We start from the raw sequence: 20,627 nt of genomic DNA on the forward strand, positions 1-20,627 counted from the left end.
CATTTTTGTGATGCGAGCCAGGATGGATATGAAACTGTGACGTACTTGCTTTTACACAACATGTATTCTCAAGTACATTGTGCTTTTATCATGGGAAAATCAAGAGTAGCACCAATTAAGTCTATTACCATACCTCGTATGGAGCTCATTGCTGCTACCATGGCAAGCCGAATGTATGTGTTATGGAAGAAAGAACTGCATCTGAAGCTTCAAGATTCCGTCTTTTGGACTGACAGTGCTTCTGTCCTTAAATACATCAAGAATGAGACCTCACGATTTTGAATATTTGTAGCCAATAGAGTGACAGAAAGGCCTCTCAAGCTTCACAGTGGAGATATGTAGACACAGCAAGTAATCCAACTGATGTTGCTTCCAGAGGATCAACTGTCAGCGGGTTTCTTAAGAACAAGACATGGACATCAGGTCCTGCCTTTCTTCTTCTTCATGAAATTAAGTGGCCTGCTAATCTCACTGAACTGGAGAAGCTTGAAATGGATGACCCTGAGGTTCAAGAAAAGCATTGAGGTTAACTCTGTACAGCTCAAAGAAGAGGATGATTTGCTTTCACGTTTAATCCATCATTTTTCTTCTTGGTTCCGTTTAAAGAAAGCATTTGCTTGGATTTTGAGATTTAAGAATCTGCTCTCTTCTTTTAGTCAGAAGAGGAAACAACTGATACTATCTTTTGCTCATTCTGATTTAAATGAACAACAAAAAATCTCTGTGGAAAGAGAAATGAGAAATTATTATTTTCAAAGGTCAAATTGAAAAATCTCACCTCTCAACAGAAGAACTTGAGACTGCTGAATTGGAGATTAGACTCTCACAAGAAAATATGTTTCCTGATGAGCTTGCTGGTCTAAAAAGAGGTGAAAGCATAAAGCCAAATAGTCACATTCACGGACTTTGCCCTGTTCTTGGGGATGTTTTGAGGGTTGGTGGACGATTGAGTAGGGCATCAATGCCTGAGACACATACACCAGGAGGTAGGACATGCTGGTCGTAATTATATGTTGTCCAAATTCCGATAGAAGTATTGGATTACTGGTAAGTACAGCAATAAGAAAAGTCTTGTCCAAATGCCTCATCTGTCGAAAACTGAATTCACTTCCAGGATGTCAAAAAATGGCAGATTTGCCATCAGAAAGAGTCACTCCGAATGAACCTCTATTTACCCGTGTTGGGGTAGATTATTTTGGACCTTTTGAGGTAAAGAGCAGAAGAAGTGTTGTGAAAAGGTATGGAATAATTTTCACCTGTTTAGCCATACAAGCCATACATATTGAAGTGGCACCCTCGTTGGACACGGATTCTTTCGTAAATGCATTGAGACGTTTCACTGCAAGACGTGGACAAGCCAAGGAACTTCGATCTGATAATGGAAAGAACTTTGTTGGAGCAGAACATGAGCTAAGAGTTGCCATCAAGGAATGGAATCAGTGTAAAATCAATGATGTACTTTTTCAGAAAGGAATTAAATGGACGTTTAACCCCCCAACTGGATCACATTATGGAGGGGCTTGGGAGAGGTTAATAAGGTCAGTGCGGAAAGTTCTGAATTCTATCTTAAAGGTGCAGAATCTAGATGAAGAAGGTCTACACACCGTTCTTTGCGAAGTGGAAGCTATTGTTAATGGTTGTCCAATTTCCTTAGCATCCACAGGCTCCAGTGACTTGGAAGCATTAACATCAAACCACCTGTTGCTTTTAAGGACTTCACCATCAATTCAAAAAGGATGATGTTTATGCTCGTAGACGGTGGAAACAAGTCCAGTACATGTCAGATTTGTTCTGGAAGAGATGGGTTCAGGAGTACTTCAAGAACATCAGAAATGGTCCAGAATCAAATGTAACTTTAAATCAGGAGACATAGTGCTTATAGTGGATAACACAGCACCTCGAAACTGTTGGCCTATGGAACGCATAATTCAAACTTTTCCAGACAGAAGAGGATTTGTGCGTCATGTGCAAATTAATACTAAAAGCAGCTGTCTGGACAGGCCGATAACCAAGGTCTGTCTTCTACGAGAAGCAGAAGATGGATAACTTCACTTGTTACCTGTCTTATTTTTTCTTCTTCTTTTTTATTATAAGTTTGACAAAGATAAACTGAAAAGAATACTTTGAGTATGAGTATGAACACTTTTTTGGCTTGACTTTTTTCCAAGATTTTTCCAAAAACATTTTTTTTGAAGAAGAAATGGACCTTTATATGATGTTGTTAATGCATTGTTAAAATTGAAAATTTCATGTCTCTAATAAAAGTATAATCATTATTTGATAATAATTAGGGGCTGGAATGTAGTAGACATGAAAGAGGTAATGTTTTGATTGTCACGTGATCATGGTGGGGGGTCACAGGATTTTGTAGGAATGTGAATATTAGTCACCTGTTCACTGATTGAGAGGGGGAGGGGGTGAGAAGGGACAAGGTATTTTTTGTTGACCACTAAACTTTGTAACATCAAGAGACACCGGTCTGTGCAATAAAAAGTTAATTTTTGAACGATGTTTTATTTTATGCGTCACAAGTGCATAAAGTCGGTCTTAGTCTCTTAGCGGTTAGATCATTGGATTGATTAGCCGCTATACTATTTATGTCACGAAGAACACTTGACTTGACTTGACTTGACTAACATGCTGCTTTTCCTTAGATGCTTGTTAGTTCATTTTTTTTCAGGACCTGAGTATACCAATGGTATGGTTGGGGGGTTCATCACATTGTCACTTGATGATTTATCGTTTTGGGGGGTCATTACACGTGAAAAAATATTTTATATTGTTTTTGCTGAACCCCCATATGGAACTATACCACCAAACCAAATATTGTGTGTTATCAATAAACTATGTTTTACTGCCAGAGTTGTCCTGACTGAAATCTAGCGCAAGTGTTAGTTCAGGCAGGCCACGTAGGCAGAGCTCCGCAACAGCTGACTATCAGCTGTTCAGATCCCTTCAATCCCAGAGGCTCTCCTATCTTAGGTACGTGTATATATACGTGGCACTATCACTCACCTCCAGCTTTGTCAAGCTTACATTCAACCCTCCCTCCCACCCTCCTAATCAGTACACTTTTCCATATATTATGTCCCTCAAAAACCCACATAATTTTATGTTGTTTGAACTCTTTTAAATGTTCAAAATAACTAAACATTAAAAACTTAAACTCTAACAGGCCTTTCCATTTTCATAAAAATGCAGAAAAGTCACACAACTCTGCACGAAGGCACCAGTCTGAACAGCAACAACACTGCTTGGATCAACAAGAGTGAATCATGTTCAGGGAACATTCACAGAATATGTCAAAAGAAATTGGTGTGATCATTAAATCAGCAAGAATTTTACTCATCACTACATTTAACTTAATTTAAGTTCAAATAAATCAGTTTAAATACGTGGAAATATGCGTCATAATTTTATTACGTTAGACCAACAAGCTATTTTTTTTGAGTATAGGGAACACCCATGCACTGTGAAAACGCAGTATTTCCAGCAAATTAACTTCCTAAATCCACTCACACATTTTCATTCACTCCTTCAAGTGGACCTTATTAGTGGACTAACAGTGATGAGGGTATAGGGGCTATATTGCACTACAGCTATGGTGTAGTCCCAATTCAGAATATTTTACTTTAGCACCATAAAAATTTTGTACTAACATTTTTTTTTTTTTTTTTTTTAAATATTTTTTAAACAAACATTATTGTTCCCAACTGCAAATAGCACTTTTAAAACTTCTAATAATATAACACACCTATAATAATAATATAATAATAATATAAATTATTTCTAAAATACCACATGAATGCTGAATTCTGACAATCAAGACAGTCTAAAGCCGCTTTTCCACATAAATTATCTGGAACAATTTGTCCCAGGCATCCCCAGGCATCCCCCCTCCCCCCCAAATCTATTGCTGTCTGCACCATCGTGGTCTAAAGTACCGAGAAGATTAGGCAAATAGTCTGGTGATGTGGGTCTGCACGTGTTTCTCAATACCAAGTATGCAAATTCCGGACTTGCATTATTAGCCACAGAAATGTAGTTCAGGGAACGTACCTACATTACAATGAAACAAAATATTATATCAAACAGTTTTGCCTCTTTCCATTTTTATTGTAACATATTAATAGATTAATTAAATAAAGACCAAAGATTACCTGTTAGATTTACCCAAAACAAATTACATCTTATGTTTAACCACTACAGAGACATCAGAACCAGCGGCAAATGTCAGAAGGACTAGCCGAGGTGAGCACCCGCTGATCACATGGAACTCACATTTTCGAATAGCGCTGTCTTTATAAATAAACCGGATTTAAAAGGGCTGCCAGATTAAGTGAATAACATGCAATATTGTTACGTTTCAGAAACGTTTTCATGAGCAACAGAAAGACTTTTTATATACTGCTTAATACAGCGCCATCTGTTCAAGAATATAGTTCAACGTACACATATACTATTTAAATACCAATAGTGGGGGTATACATGCTTTTATCAGTGTTTTATGATAAACGTAACTCAAAAGGCTCTGAAAAAGCTGTGCCAGCTGAGTCAGTCGGCTGCTCTCGAAACGCTATCATGGTACTTTGATGCCACATGTGACAGTAACGTGGCGTCGGCGCCGGTTCAAGTCAAACAAAATATCTAACTGGCATGCACTGCTTCAAGTAACCCGCTGATCGGTCTGCGCAGTGCAGCATGAAGTCCCACCCCCAAATGTTCCGGACCTTTGAAAAAGTACTACCTCGCGAGCAGGGACTTTCTGAGGTGCAAATTTTTACCCGGAACTTTATTTAGATCCTGGTTTCTGTGGTGGAAACACAACGAGTATTGGCCCAAAGTCCCTAGTTCCTGGGTAAAGTTCCAGCGCTGGAAACAGGGCTTAACCCTCTGGGGTGGTGAGTGGTGTTTTTTTGGGGTAGTGGAGTTTTTTTGTGATGTGATGTTTTTTTTTTTTTTTTTTGTTTATTATAAAATAATTGGTTGATGTATTATATTATTGTTGTCAGCACAAACTGGGCTACAATAATATGTGAGCAGCATGTATGTACATGATTGTGTTTTTGAGAAAGCGACGTTTATGCGTGGTTGGTGAAAAACTAAAATTTTGAAGTCACTGAAATAAGGCAATAAAACACCTAGAGAACATTTGTTCACAAGACTTTTGAGAACAGATTTTTGAACAGATTTTGAAGCCTAGAGCTTTTGCTTCAAAATGCTTCACGTGTGCTTTTTTGTTTGTTTGGTTTGCTTATTTAAATTATTATTATTATTTTTTTGTACGAATCTAAATTAGTTTCATAAATAAAACAAAAATGCTCAATTATTAATTAAACCTGTGGTCAATTATTGTTTTACATAATAAAATTATTGTCCGTTTTTATCCCTAGCACTTTTCTAACATACCCAAGCAAGTGAGGTATCACATATGGACCAAAACCAGATACAAAGTTAACAGTTAATATTTTTGCACTGCCTTTATGATCTAAACTTAATTTGATGAAATGTTAACATGGTTTGTGTTGCATGTCATAGACAACAATGTAGCATCTAATTTTATTTTCATTTAATTTTATTTTCGCCGAATGTTTTATGAAAAGTGTAAATTCAGACAAACTAATTATTTAGCATGCTTTTATTGCATTAATCATGATATTTTTTTTTTCTACTATATAGTAGGGAAGTAGACATATTCTGATGTGGGGTGACTCTCTGGCACAAATGCAGTCCAACCGTACTTGCAAGTGTAATCTGTAATTTAGTGTAATTTAGAGCTCTTTGAGTAAAAATGATCAAACAGCTTAAGTTTGTGAATAAAAGTAAAAAAATAGCAGTCTAAGGAAACACAACAGCAGATTCATGTCATGGAGACTAGAAATGCAAATGGCTGTGCATTCATGTATGTACATCCATTCATTTATAGATAGCAATAAGATATGTGGGTATGTGTGTAATCTACTGTGATCTTAGAAAAAAAAGTATTATATATTTGTTCATTTTGCTGCATGCAGTGCTGATTTGCAGCACTCATTTGTGGGATCATTTTTTATTATTCTACCTGAACAAAAGCAAAACCCAGAAGCAGTTGTACTGTAATGGGGGAAGAAAGAATACGATTGATGGAGGTCCTTCCTTACCTATGTGCTCTCCACAGGAGTCACAGTATTCTGCATAAAGTGACTCGAAGCAGTTGCAGCAGTGAGGATGTCCCTCACGCATGATGTAACGCTGACCCCCTAGTGGAGCCTCACACTCATAACAGCAGAAATGTTTCATGTGCCAGTGCTGCCCCTCTGCTTCTGTGCACTCATCTGCAAAGATGATCTACAAAAAGAGATACAAATTAAGTAAGGCATTTTATATTCTGAAGCAAGGCTTCTGGGTACTGACTTGTCAAAGGTAAGCTTCAGGAAATGTGTAGGCATGCTAACAGGATCAAGGTTGATTTCAGCCAGTGGACTGATGCTTGGACTTTACACTGTTGACTTACCTCATCACATGCTGAGCAACGTGGCTTAAGTCGTTCAGCATGGTGGCGGCCGCAGTAGATCTTGCCATCCAGATGAAAGTAGATGAGATCTACCAATAGCTCAGAACACACACAGCACACGAAACAGTGAGGGTGCCAACATAGGCCATGGCCAATCCGTGAGGCAAACACTGCAATGTCACCACCGTTGATCTGCTCTCCACACTGTGTGAAAAGGACATGTTGTCATTTGGCAGCCTCTCTGCGTAACATGCAATGTTTAATCATTACTGAAGAGATGTACTGAAACATTTTTACTACATCTAGGGTTTGCATGGCTATTCATTTTTACTAATCCTGTTCACTCATCCAGAAAAGTAATTCAATGGGCGATCAGTCAATGTTTAACTTTACTGGTGGTGGCCACATAGTTACTATTAGTGAAATGACTAGGGTTAGAAACGGAAGATTGCATCTCTGCCAAAAGATTAATACTGTTTGCTTTGTCATAAATGTGTGCCAGTACAGTACTCGTACAGTATATGTACCTGTTCACATATAGCTCCAGTTACAGTGAGGGGTAGAGGTCGGACAGTGCCTCTGCCTAGATTGTCTCGCTTTCGCTGGTTACTGAAGATCTTTAATTCCCGCTTTTCTTCATCATCCAGTGAGGTACAGTAACGAACCTGACATCAGTACACATCATTAGTAAGTAAGCATCATCAAGGATCAACTACTGTAAATTTTTACTTGATAAGATTCATTCAGTGGTGTTATAAAATGCTGAAGAACACACACATGTGACTGCACATTCAGTATTAATACTTGACAATCATAAACCGCTATGAATGAAGTTATGAATGAACTATATTTCATGGCCCAGGTAATATTTCATCAGATTAATACTATTAATAAAAGTGCATTAAGCATTGGTACTTTATTGATAAATTAATTTCTACTATATACATATACAAATATATAGTAGAATTAAATATACTATATATTTAATTTCTACTCCACTTTGCCTAAGAACGCCCCTTACTTGTGGTAAAATCACTACCATACTGCCTCAAATGGCTTTTTGTTTTATGAAATAGACATTTCTACATAGATTTTTTTTTTTTTTTTTGTAGATCCTGGGATTACAGATTAATACATCTGTAACCAGTCAATGGTTACAATTGTAAATATAAAATATATATATATATATATATATATATATATATATATATATATATATATATATATATATATACACTGTACAGTGCATGCATAATTATTAGGCAAGTTGATATTCTGATAATTTTTTTTAATCCGGTAGGCTAACAGTTATATTTTTTCTGTAGATGTTTCGCTAACTGTTAATATTTCCCCCTATTTTCACGATGTCATGTGCTGTTAGCACTTATTTATTTGTATTCAGCAGTGATTAAGTAACCCGGAGTCAGATGTACCTCTCCCACATTGACATCCGCACGTCACACGCATATGATCGCGGGCGTGATTTAGAATCACAAACTTGGCTGTATTTGAGTCTTCAAGGCATTTTGAGGAAGCAACATCGTCAAGTAAGTAATTTAACAAATTTTACAGTATCCACTGTAGTTATCCGCTAGTAAAAAGTTTAAAGTTTAAAGTGTACGAACCAGCGCAAACAAATAATGTTACCTCACGAAGTCAGCCATCAGTCTCCTTGCTTATGTTGAGCATACCAGCTTATTTCTGGTTCAAACACATATGGCTTTAATAAACCAATATTTCCACTTGCCATTGCCATTGGCTTGCTGGTGTATGACTGAGTGGAGGTGGGGCTAATTTGCGTATTCATAGATCTGCCTATAGTAAATGAGGCAAGGGTGTAGAGTTGCATTCAAGCTATTTTAAGGCATAAGAAAATATTTTTTTACAAGAAAAAACATTTAAAAATGTAATTTTGATGATCAAAGATGAGTTTTAAAGGACACAATTTTTGACTACAGGGGACTTAAAATAATATGAATATACATATATACATGTAAATACATGTAAATATTTTCTAAATATATTAGGACTCTCAAAATTAACATGCTGATTACACTTTAACACAAATTAATTTTAACAGCACTAATTATATTAACGCGTGATTAAAGGCTGATTTATACTTCTGCGTCGGACCTACGCCGTAGCCTTTACGCCGTAGGCTATGCGTCAGTTTTCATTTATACTTCTGCGTTGTTGTTCGGGTCTATGTGGTGTACTTTTGGAAGCCACTAGTCTGCAGTGTCCACGGGGATGTTGCTGGTGTAACCTGCAGTATCACGACAAAAGCCGAAGAAGAAGCAGCTCATCAGAGAATCATTATAGCCGTGACGGCGGCAAATAAATATCAAATCATTAAATCATTATTTAAAACTACAAAAGGAGAATTCTTTCAATCTCCACAAGGACTTGTACCACAGCAGATCAACTTTGTTTGTTGCGGACAACTACTGATGTATAATGCTATGTAGTATAATAAATGATAAGACATTTGTTCTTTGCTTTTTTGTATTTTATATAAGAAGGTGTAACATTAAAATATATTACAGTGCACATTATAAACACACACTAAACTCAACTACATACGGAGGAAGGGGTTCTACCAGACCAATCACAGCACTTGCGGTCCACGTAGAATTGACGTGCTGTTAGATTTTTGGAGAGGTGCACGTCAGGCTACGGCGAAGGGTGTGCGTCTATGCGTGGGCTATGGCATAGGTCTGACGCAGAAGTATAAATCAGCCTTAATGCAGCATGCGTTTGACCCATGGCCTAGCCCGTAGTTTTAGAAACGGATGAAAATACTGACAGTGTTGCCAACTTAGCAACATTTCAGACCTCTTTAGCAAATTTTTTTTTTCTTTTTTCTTTTTCTAAAAGCGCCTATCGACCAGTCTTTAGGGTTTGCCCAAGATTTATTTCGTTTCTGAGACTCGGCGGTACTGCCACACGAGCGCGAGATCTCTTTTTTCCACTACGCACACACCTCTCTCTCTGCGTCTGTTTTGTTCTGTTCCGCAAGCATCTGAGAGGACAAGTGCTTTCAGTTAAAACAGATATTAAGTTGCTTCTCTAATTTTACTTGCAAGTATAGCCGAAATCACTGCACAGCTATTGTCTTTATCTTATGGGTAACCTATTTGATTTTATCAGACGACGGCTCAATTATAAACCAGGATTTTTGTGCAGATTAACATCTTGGAAGGGAAAGCTGGTTATGTAGTCTTAATGGGCAGCATTTCAGTCACTATTTTATATTCACTCGGTTGTCTGACAACAGAAACAGTAAAATATATAAATGGAAACAATTTTATTGAGAATTTAGCTGCATCAAAATACAGTATGTGGGCACAGAGAAGCAAACAAATATAATAATAAATGTAAATTTAGCATGTTCTGAAGAAGTGAGCTGCCCTGTCATGCAAAAATGTAAACAGGTTTAAGTAAATTGCTCAGTGCAAAGAAAGAGAGGTAATGGGAACCTGGTATTTCTATGATCTTTTTTCATGTGTCCAATAGACATGTTCTTTGAATAAAATCTACGATCTTTGAAACTTAAACATTTAGAACAGATAAAAATGTGTGATTAAGTTGCAATTAATTCCAAGTTAACTCATGACAATCATGTGATTAATCACGATTAAATATTTTTAATCAATTGACAGCCCTAAAATATATACATGCTTGTGTGTTTATTTATATATACATAGTAAAAAACACATTACACATATATATATATATTATGTAAACCAAAAATTTTATTTTAGATGTGATTAATCCCAGTTAATCGTTTGACAGCACTAAATATGTGATTCTTTTTCAAGGGAACTCAAACCGCGTCCTCTAGTGGTCGCTATGGGGAACACTGCAATATCATTGGCTGGGCAACAACCTGTGACATCACTACTAGTGCAACCACAGTATGAAAGAGCATCCTTTTCTTTGTCTTCACTACCATTTGTCTATGTTAGCAGCTAAGCACGACTAGGAGTGCATAATCTCTCGTCAGAGGCTTTGCTTTGATACCCGCGGTTTCATGCGTCTTATGTGTTGTGTGTGTGGGTGAGAAGCAGGCGCATTCAGCTCTTGAGGGAGTTGAATGCGCTCATTGCATTCATTATGCTTATTTCTAGTGTATAAGCATGAATTGAACATGTTCGACTCACAAGGAGGCAGATTCTGCTCATTGTGATGCATTTGCAGGAATACTGAGAGGGGAGGTTGAGTGCTTCACCATTTTCCTGAGACTGTAGACAGCATTTGCATGAGTGAGTTTGCCTCTTGTGGGAGTTAACCAAACACATAGTGACAAATTTGCGTGAACAGTTTCTGTTCTAGCTTGATTTCCAAGGAAGTGAGAATTCTCTGCCTATTGCCTGCTGTTCGAGTCCCAATGTTGAAGAGGCAATTAATCAGACTTTTTGTAGGATTTATAGTTGGAGCATGGAAGGAAGCTAACGGGAAAATGTTTCCCTATCAGTAATTTCCTGTTGTTTCTAATTCCTTATACATAAGATTTTGTTTAATGTGGATATCTAATCTCTTGTTGTTATGACACATATGATTCAAATTATGTCCTCATCAGTTAGCCACATTATACTGCACCCCGGGAGCCTATACTGTGTGCCTTTACTTTCATTTCAGGTTTGTATTGCTCACTGTGAGCCTCCTCTATCTAAGAGTTGGGGGTTGTAGGCCCCGTGTGTTGGGACCTCCCCCACCATGGGGACCTCTTGGGCTGTATAGCCTCCTACAAGGCCTTCTCAGTTAGGCTCCTCTTCTTTCTCAAGTCTAGGTTTGCGAGCCTTCTTGATTATTGGCCCTGAACTGAGCTGGTGCTCCTTTACCCGTGAGTGGGTTTGGTAGAGTACCACGCTCTCTGGGGCTAGTAGCTTGACTGTACTCCCCTCGTGCTCCTGAGGGCCACCTCAGGTACATCACCAGTGCAGAACCTGGTTCCCTAACTTTGGTATTATACAGTGGTGCAGTAACATTATGCTATCCCTTTAGCCCCATAGGACTGCCTACTGATGGTCTGGATCTAGGTGATCCCAAGTCTTCAGAAGACTGTGCACTGGAGCTACGGTGGGTGAGTAAGTTTCATTACCAAGGATACTGTTATCGCTAGTGTTCTTGCTAACCTTAGCTATCTCTTCCAGTGCACCTGGGGCCTTCATTCTGTACCACTGACTCTCAGTGCTGGGTAATAGGGCCCCTTCCCTCCAATGGGCCTCTCCTGTTGAAAGTCAGGAGATAAGGGCCCTACTTGGCCTTTGTTCTGGTGACCTCTTGGGTTTTTGTGGTCTTTTAGACCTCCCCAATTAGGTTCTCTTTAGCCCAAGGTGTAGGCCTTGGGTTGAGCCGATGCTTCTTTCATATTAGTAGGTTTAGTTGAGCATTTTGTTCCAAAGTGGGCAGGAGCCTGACTGTACTTATAATGATAATAATACATTTATTTTTATATAGCGCCTTTAAAAGTTAATTCTCAAAGCGCTTTACATTTAAGAGGATAAAAAGTTTAAACGAAAAAAATAAAAAAATAAAGTAGAGCGGTAACAATAAAAACACATTAAAACAATGTAAGAGAAAAACAATACCCCCAAATCACAGATAAGCAAGTCTAAAAAAGTGAGTTTTCAGGGAAGATTTAAACACATTAAAATATTCTGCATGTCTAATATTATAGGGGAGAGAGTTCCAGAGATTTGGAGCAAAGGAGGAAAATGGCCTGTCACCCATAGAGCATAGATGAGTTGAGGGAACAGTCAAAAGGCCAGAATCAGAGGAACAGAGAACACTCCTAGGAAGGTAAACAGTCAGAAGTTCTGATAGATAGTAAGGTGCCAAACCATGCAGGGCCTTATACGTTAGCATGAGAATTTTGAAGTCAATACAAAACCTAACAGGGAGCCAGTGTAGGGATTCCAAAATTGGAGTGATGTGCAACCTAGTTCTGCTCCCTGTCAGGATTCTAGCAGCTGAGTTTTGGATATACTGCAGTTTATTTAGGGTAGTTTTTGAAACACCTGCAAGCAAAGTGTTGCAGTAATCGATGCGGGAGAAAACAAATGTATTGATCAGTTTTTTGGCCACAGTAAAGGACAGAATGGGGCGTATTGTGCAATATTTCTGAGATGAAAAATTACGTTTCAACAGTGTTCTGAACATGTGGGTCAAATGTTAAATGAGCGTCAAATATCACCCCCAAGTTCTTTAATTTTGTTTGAAATTCCAAGACGGAACCATCTACAGTAAGTGGGTTGAGCATAACCTCCGTCTCATTATTGTTAATGCAAAGAAAATTTTGAGACATCCATATTTTTATCTCAGAGATGCAGTGTTCCAGGAAAGCAACAGCCAGATAGTCACCCGGTTTTGATTGAATGTACTCCTGGGTGTCATCTGCATAGTAGTGATAGTTAAGACCAAGAGATCTAAGAAGATGACCAAGAGGGAAAATATACATACATATGTGTAATGTATACAAAAGTGATCCTTGGGGTATCCCAAATTTGACTGAGCCAATTATAGACTTGTACCCACACATGGAGACAGTCTTCCTGCGGTCTGAGAGGTAAGACTTGAACCAATTTAATGCAGTCTCTGTAATACCAAACACAGATTCCAGGGGTATTAAGGTGGGTATGTAATTGAGATGCCACAATTCGCTCCAGAATTCTGCCTAAAAAGGGAAGATTTGAAATGGGATGGTAATTATTGAAATTGTCCAGGTCAGTGATAGTCTTTTTTGGTACAGAGGTAACTGAAGCGATTTTGAAAGATGCTGTCACAATACCAGAGCCCAAGGAGTCATTAACAATACTCAACACGACAGTGCCTACACAGGTAAAACATGCTTTAAGTAAACATGTCGGTACAGGATCAACTATGGAGGTGGCAGCCCTCATCTCAGAACTTCTTTGCCCAGAGAAATAAAATCAAGTGTGGAGAAATTTGAAAGAGGGGCTCCAGAGAAATGAATTGTATTGAGTGCAAGATCAGCTGAAACAGTAGTAATACTCATACAGCTTAGAGCCTTATCGATCTTAGAACTTCAGCCAGAGAGACGACACCTACGCTCCATCTTACAGCAAGCTGTCTTCTTGGAGCACAGCTTATTATTGTATCAAGGAGCAGAGCATACATGGGACATAGATTGAGATTTTTTAAGTGCAAAAGAGTCCAAAGCAGAGAGGAGAGCATAATTTAATACAGAGACCTTGTCTGCCAGAGAGTCAGATGGAGAGAGACCACTAACTAACTGACTTGATAATAGCAGAGAAATCCTGAAGATCAATCGATTTCCATTTACAATAACTTACTGTTTGTGTTGATTACATTTTTGTACATGACAGTTCCATATTAAAAAGGATAGCCAAGTGGTCAGACAACCTTAAGTCTACAGAGGTAGGCAGTGGCAAAAATGAACTATTGGTAATCACTAGATCCAAGGTGTGACTCTTGTTATGAGTAGAAAAGTCCACTAGTGGTTTTATATCAAAACACTCTTAAAGAGACAAGAAGTCCTTTGTCAATCCGGAGTCTTTTTTGTCAACATGGATGTTAGAGGCCCCAAGATTAAGAGTCCTCAACAAAGGCACAACATGGACAACAAATCAGCAAATTCTAATAAGAAAACTTCATTTGACTTTGGAGGTCTGTAGATAGTAGCAATAACAGTAGTAAAGGGTTTAGAAACAGTCAATACCAGACATTCAAAAGAGTGAAACTTGGTGGTAACCACAGGACGTATTTTTATATGTTGATTAAACAACACAATGATACCACCCCCCTACCAGAGGGTCTTGGGGAGTCAAACAAACCATAACCAGTGGGGGTAAGTTCATTAAACAGAAGTCCATCCAACTGGCTGTGCCAAGTTTCCGTTAAGCACACCAAATCAAGTTAATTTTCCACAATGAAATTTGATAAGATGAGAGACTAATTGTTAACCGAACGTGCATTAAAAAGTGCTGATTTCACCTGAGGCAGGGCTGTAGAGGATAGTGATGACTTGAATGATGGCACCAAGATGTAATCCAATGAGGAGTGAGTAAACCTGTGCCTTAATGCGCTTTGTATATATCGTGGAGGTCGCAGAATACCGACATTACGGCACAGTTCATATGTGTCATTAGATATATAATAATTCCTCTTTAGGTTCAGTAGATTGTAAGCAGTGTACGTTAAGGCCATGAAGAGGGAATCCTCAGCAGCAGAAGTCTTGCTGCCATATAAATCCTGATCCAAGCAGTAGATGTGATCCCTGCAGATATAACTCACTAATAAAAACAGTAATCCAATAATTAAAATGCCGTTCCACATTACGCTGTGAGGGAAATAACCAGGCATTTTCCAAAGCTCCAAAAAGCCACTGCACTGGATCACATAAATGTTAAAAACAATAAAACAGGAGAAAGGAGTGGCAGCCAAACGTTCCCTTTCAACCAGAAATTGTGTTTCGGAAAACATCCCTCGTGCTCCTGAGGGCTGCTTGTGGGTACATCTACAGAATCCTGGTTCTCTTGATAGTTGTAGGTTGAGCATGGCATTACTCTTCTCACTCCCAAGTGATATTGCGTACTCTGTTCCCTGATGACCATGATAGGTGTTTTGGCTTCAAGAAGCCACTCTGGCCAGACCGGTCATTAGGTGAGCTAATTCACATTTTACTCTGTGGGGCTCTTTTAGATTTAAGCTCCCTGTAGCCATGCTGCACATGTACTTAGCTTGAGTTCTCCTCTCATTGAGTTGCAGAGTAACTCCGCTCTTGAAATTCCACTCTGCAGTTATGACAGGTCATGAGGCCCATGATGTTCCTCCCTGTTATACTGCCCTTATGGTTGAACAAGTGAAACTCTCCTCTCTTTGAGAGACTTTTAGAGTACACCATTTTCCCTGACGTAGTGTGATGGTATTCCTTTCTTTCTGAAGGTCTATTATTGAGTACTCGCTCTAAAGAGCCTAATCATGTGCATCTATGACTTTGTGTCCTGACCTACTCTAATGGTCGAGCTGGCATTGCTTCATTTGGTCCTAAGGGTTGTGCAAGAGCCTGCTGCTCCCACAAGCCTCTTCACCAAGCTCCTTTCGATCCTAGCTATGCCTCTCATATACTAAGGTGTGAGATTGAGCGTTGAGTGTGAGTTCTCCTCTCAATCTGGGGGTCAAGAACTTCACTCCCGGGGCCCGTGCACAATTATATCAGGTTGAGAGGCCTCCTTTCTGCCGCCCTGTTAGGCTGCCTTTTTGGTTGAGCTTGGTAGTGCTCCCCTCACTACAGGAGGGTTACCTATGAGCCTGCCACGCTGAGCATGTGAGTTCTCCTCTCAATCTGAGAGTCAAGGACTCCACTCCTGGTGATCCAAGCACAAGTCATGACAGTATGTTAAGCCATCTTTTGCCTCCTTGGTGGGCTGTTTTATTGTTGAGCTTGGCAGTGTTCTGCGGCAGAGTCATCTATGACCCTGCTGTTCCCAGAAGGAGCATGTTCTCCTCTTGATCTGAGAGCTAAAAACTTTGAAGAATACCAGGTAGATTTGGCCTTTCCCAGCTGGCCTCCCAGATTACCGCCTCTGTGATCATTACAAAGTCACTTATGAGCATGCTGCTTCGTGGAGCTCCCATCATATGACTGCCCATGTGGTTGAATTTGCGGTGCTCCCCTCAACTGGAGGGTCTCCTATTAGTATGGCACTCCTGCAGCCCCATCATGCGTCACTCTCACTCTTAAAGTTGAGTATTCTAATCCCTTGAGCCTGTGAAGCAGTCATATCAGGTTGCTAGGCCTTCCTTTTGGTCCCCAGGTGGATTGTAAACAACAGTTCCCCCTGCGTGGCTTGGTGGATCACCTTGACCATGTTACGCTAAGGAGTTGTGTTATGCACAAGGGTCGAGTATGTGAGTCCTGCTCTTAGTCTAAGAGTTGACTACTCTGCTCCCTATTAAGTGCACATGCTGAGCATTCTGTTCACTTCATAAAATCCATATATAGTAAGGATCATGTGCTGCCAGCATCTTACCCTTTTTCCAATGTGGGTCAGACCCCGGTTCTCACCTTGAGCCCCACTCTAGATGTGTATCTTCAGTGATACCATGACAGATGTTTCCCACCTAGACTGGGCTACAGCCAGATATGGCTGCCAGTTCAAGGGATCTAGGCAAAATATCCTATGAGAAGTCTCCATCTCAAATACAGTAGGCATTTTTTGAAAGTGCCTTGCAATTTCCCTTACATTCATCACTTTCAGAGACTCTGCCTCTGGCAGACAGGTAAATTGATCAATCAGAGGTTGATGTATGAAGTCCCCCATGTGACAGGCCAGGGTCTGGTAATATGGCCTAAATGCTCAGCCTTATCCCCTTAAAAGAATCACATTGTTATATGATTCCAAGCCTTTAAGTTCTGCCCTGGGACAGGTTGTTCAGCCTTTAACAGGTATGTTATTTTGAGTATGTTGCTCGTACCTTTGGCTGTCAGTGTCACTGACAGCCACCGATACATCTGGGGGGTGGCTTCAATGATTACACTGTGGAGTTGGTGCTTAGTGCTTGCCTCAGGAAATATGGCATGTACTCCCCTCAGCATGGCAGCAGGGGTATTCCATTACCTATAGGGACCACTAGACCACTATATGGACACAGTTCAAGTTCCCTTGAAAAGGAACGTCTCAGTTAACCATGGCTCCCTGTTAATGGAACGAGACACTGCATCCTCTTTTCTTGCCAAGCCTCGGATGCGAGCTTCAGACAAACAAGCTGATGATGTATTCTTCCAGTGCCCTTTTATACTGTGGTCGCACTGGTAGTGAAGTCACAGGCTGTCACTGGCCAGTGTTATTGTCATGTTTATGTGCTTCAGACAGCAGTCACGCCAAGGTTTTTACCCCAAATACCATATATTTACATATTCTTCCTTCTGAAAAACTGCTAATTTAATTACCTTCAGTGAAACTGAAAACATTAATAAGGCATTTGTCTCAATATATAGTCAATAATTTTATTTGCCACATTAAATTGCTACATAAATCTACAACATTAATAAATAAATAATAGATCAAAGTAGTGTAGAATTTTCTTGACACGATCACATCAAGAATCTAACAAATTTCAACATGCATAGTCCAAGCGGTTGTTAAGGACAGTGCTGATGTCATTTTTAGTGCATTCTAGTGGTTTAAAGGAGAATAGTCAAATGTGCAAATTTAGACCTGTAGCACCCTAAAGTATATTGTAATTTTTATTTCTTGATAAAAAAAAATACATATCCTGTTGCCATGATTTATTGCAGGGTCTGAAATAATTGAGTATACCGTAATTCTAGTTCATAGGTCTTTAACCCTGGTCCTGGAGATCCACCTGCTAAGTGTAGTTGCTCTAAAGCTGAAGAGCATTATTTGCTGGTTTAGGCATGTTTTTTTAAACTCTGTTGCTAAACTCTGCAGGGCAGTGGGTCTCCAGGAACAGGGCTAAAGACCTCTATTGTTAAAATGCGTAGAGACAAGTTAAACTCAAGATGATATCACAACAGATAACTATGTGTCTAGGACTAAACCAGCTGTAGTGTTTAGATATCTGCTGTAGTTATCCATTTTTGTATTAAAAACTTTGAGCCGTGACTGTACTAACAGACCTCATTGTCATGTGGTGGCAGTTGTTGAAGGAGTTGCTTGATCCGATGCTTTTCACCAATGCTGTTGACATAAGGAACCTTATCCTCTGGGAAAAAGCTGTAATACTGATGAACCTGTGTTTACACAAACATAAATAGACAGAGATAAACGGATCAAATAATTCATATAAACAGCAAGGAACAATATCAAAGTTTGTCATAATAAAGACTACGGACATTGTGTATATAGGGGAAGATGGGGGAAATGCCCCCCTTAAGAACAATATGGATTTACTTTTAAACTGAAACATATTTACATAAAAGTTTAACATGTGCAGAAAAATAATGAATCAGCCACTGTAAATATATACTCTATATATATGAGTTGTTGTGTCTCTGCTTCATTTAGTTTTGGAACATGCCTTGGTTTGTCCCTTTGGTTACATATAATTTGCAGATGCTTTTTGATAAGTCCTCCTTATACATACACTCTCTTTTTATTTATTTTATATTTATATATTTATATATTTTTCCCCTGCCAGTTATTTTCTTGATGTTTGTGGTTAATGCTTAGTTTCTCGTGAGAATTAATGAATCCTTGTATAATAATAACCAGTATTTATTTATTTATTTGTTTATTTATTTATTTTTATTCTTCTATGTTGTGTGATTACTACAATATAACTATAGAGCCTGTGACAGAATAACCTGAAAAATCACACAAGGAACTTTTTAGATCTGGCATGCCTCACTTCCCAGTTTGCTTGCTTTGTGTTTTTACTATGCTAGCCTGAGGTAACTCTTGAGATTTTGGTAACGCGAAAATTAATTTAACTAGCCCAAATAAAAAAAGACCTTTATATTATATATAAAATCAGATTGGAGTTTAAATTGCAATCAAAAATATTTTTAATACACAAATATCAACAAATATGAAGGAAGGAATTTTATTTCACTATTAACAGGGTATCTGCAAAAATTTTAAAATAAATTTAAGGCAATTTATGACCCATTTTAAGAGCTGCACAAGTAAAATGAACAACTTATGAGTGATGTGGGGCAATGTCTATGGTAACATACAGTATTGAGCCATAAAATTACATGATTTACAGTTCAGATACAGGTCTTCACAAAAATTTTATACAACAGCATTTCAGCCTTTAGACCATATTTATGAAAAGGGATAAATCAAGCATATAAATTATTAGGTCGATTTAAAACGTATAAATATTGCTTAATTGTTTAGATTTTTAGAAGGCACATTAACTTCTTTCTCATTTACAACTCTATGTGATTGCTGCATAAATACATGAGTTGATACGTGCATTGATCTGACCATAAACAGCAAGAAATCCTTGTTGGAAATGCAAATTCATTCTCTGCCACGAGGTGGCGCTTTAGGAGCACTGAAATATTGTTTGTAATGGCTGTACACAAACCAGCTCCGCCCTCATAAACTCTGCTTTGTCAGGAATTAGTACAGGTAACATTAAAATGAAATAAAAATGTCTACGACACTTTCTGATGACAGTTGGTTCTCTTCAGATACATTCAAATAAAGACATCCCCGCTTGACTTGAAATGTGCAGTGCTCATATTTTTTCAGTGACATCATTGTCTTTTGAAGTTTAATCCAGCCTAATCGTGACTCTTGTCTTTCCGTCCTCAACTGTAAGACCTCTTGCAATTATAATTAAGACATTTCTTATACCAATTAACATATTTAAAACTTTTTATGGCCTTAAAGGGATACTCCATCCCAAAATGATTAAGCACTTACCCCCATGGTTGTTCCAAACCCGTAAAAGCTCAGTTCGTCTTCAGAACACAATTTAAGATATTTTGGATGAAAACTGGGAGGTCTGGGACTGTCCCATTGACTGCCAAGTAAATAGCATTGTCAAGGTTCATAAAAGGTATGAAAGTCGTTGTCAGAATACTCCATCTGCCATCAGACGTGCAATCTGGGTTATTTGAAGCGACGAGAACATTTTTGTAAGCGAAGAAAACAAAAATAATGACTTTATTCAACAATTCCTTTGTCAGCAGTCTCCTCTGTGTCTCTCCATATCACCATATGCTCTTCTGTATCATCCACGCCACAAGGATGCGCTGTTTCTATGTGTATTTAACTTTGATTTGAAAGAAAACAGTGCATCCTTGTGGCACGGATGATACAGAAGGATGCAAAAGATTCTCAGCAAAATATTAAAAACAACATTTTATTTATGATTATATGTATTGGTCCAATTACATTTGAGCCCCTAAAAATGGGGGACTGTGCATAAAAATGGTTGTAATTCCTAAGCAGGATATATTTTTGTTCAGCCCCTTGAATTAAAGCTGAAAATCTGCAGTTCAATTTTATCTTGATTGCTTCATTTTATTTCTATTCTGGTGGCATACAGAGCCAAAATTATGAAAATTGTGTCAATGTCCAAATATATATGGACCTAACTGTATATGAGCTCATCTTGAGCTCAATCACTTTTATGCTCGTTTTGATAAAAATAATAAGGAGATCTC

At 38.6% G+C, this 20,627-nt stretch overlaps 1 protein-coding gene across 6 annotated transcripts in view; it reads right to left on the bottom strand.

Annotated features, from left to right (window-relative positions):
• prickle2a (prickle homolog 2a) overlaps nucleotides 1-20,627 on the bottom strand; it is a 125,819-nt gene that overhangs the window by 22,965 nt on the left and 82,227 nt on the right. For all 6 annotated transcript variants that reach the window (XM_042730369.1, XM_042730366.1, XM_042730367.1 and 3 more), the window contains 4 exons: nucleotides 18,123-18,236; nucleotides 7,021-7,158; nucleotides 6,494-6,697; nucleotides 6,141-6,327 (listed from right to left, as the gene is read on the bottom strand). In XM_042730369.1, coding sequence (XP_042586303.1) covers nucleotides 6,141-6,327; nucleotides 6,494-6,697; nucleotides 7,021-7,158; nucleotides 18,123-18,236 — 643 coding nt within the window. The remainder of the gene's footprint in view (nucleotides 1-6,140; nucleotides 6,328-6,493; nucleotides 6,698-7,020; nucleotides 7,159-18,122; nucleotides 18,237-20,627) is intronic.

The sequence above is a fragment of the Cyprinus carpio genome, chromosome B8 (genome assembly GCF_018340385.1).
Source record: "Cyprinus carpio isolate SPL01 chromosome B8, ASM1834038v1, whole genome shotgun sequence".
Classification (NCBI taxonomy): domain Eukaryota; kingdom Metazoa; phylum Chordata; class Actinopteri; order Cypriniformes; family Cyprinidae; genus Cyprinus; species Cyprinus carpio.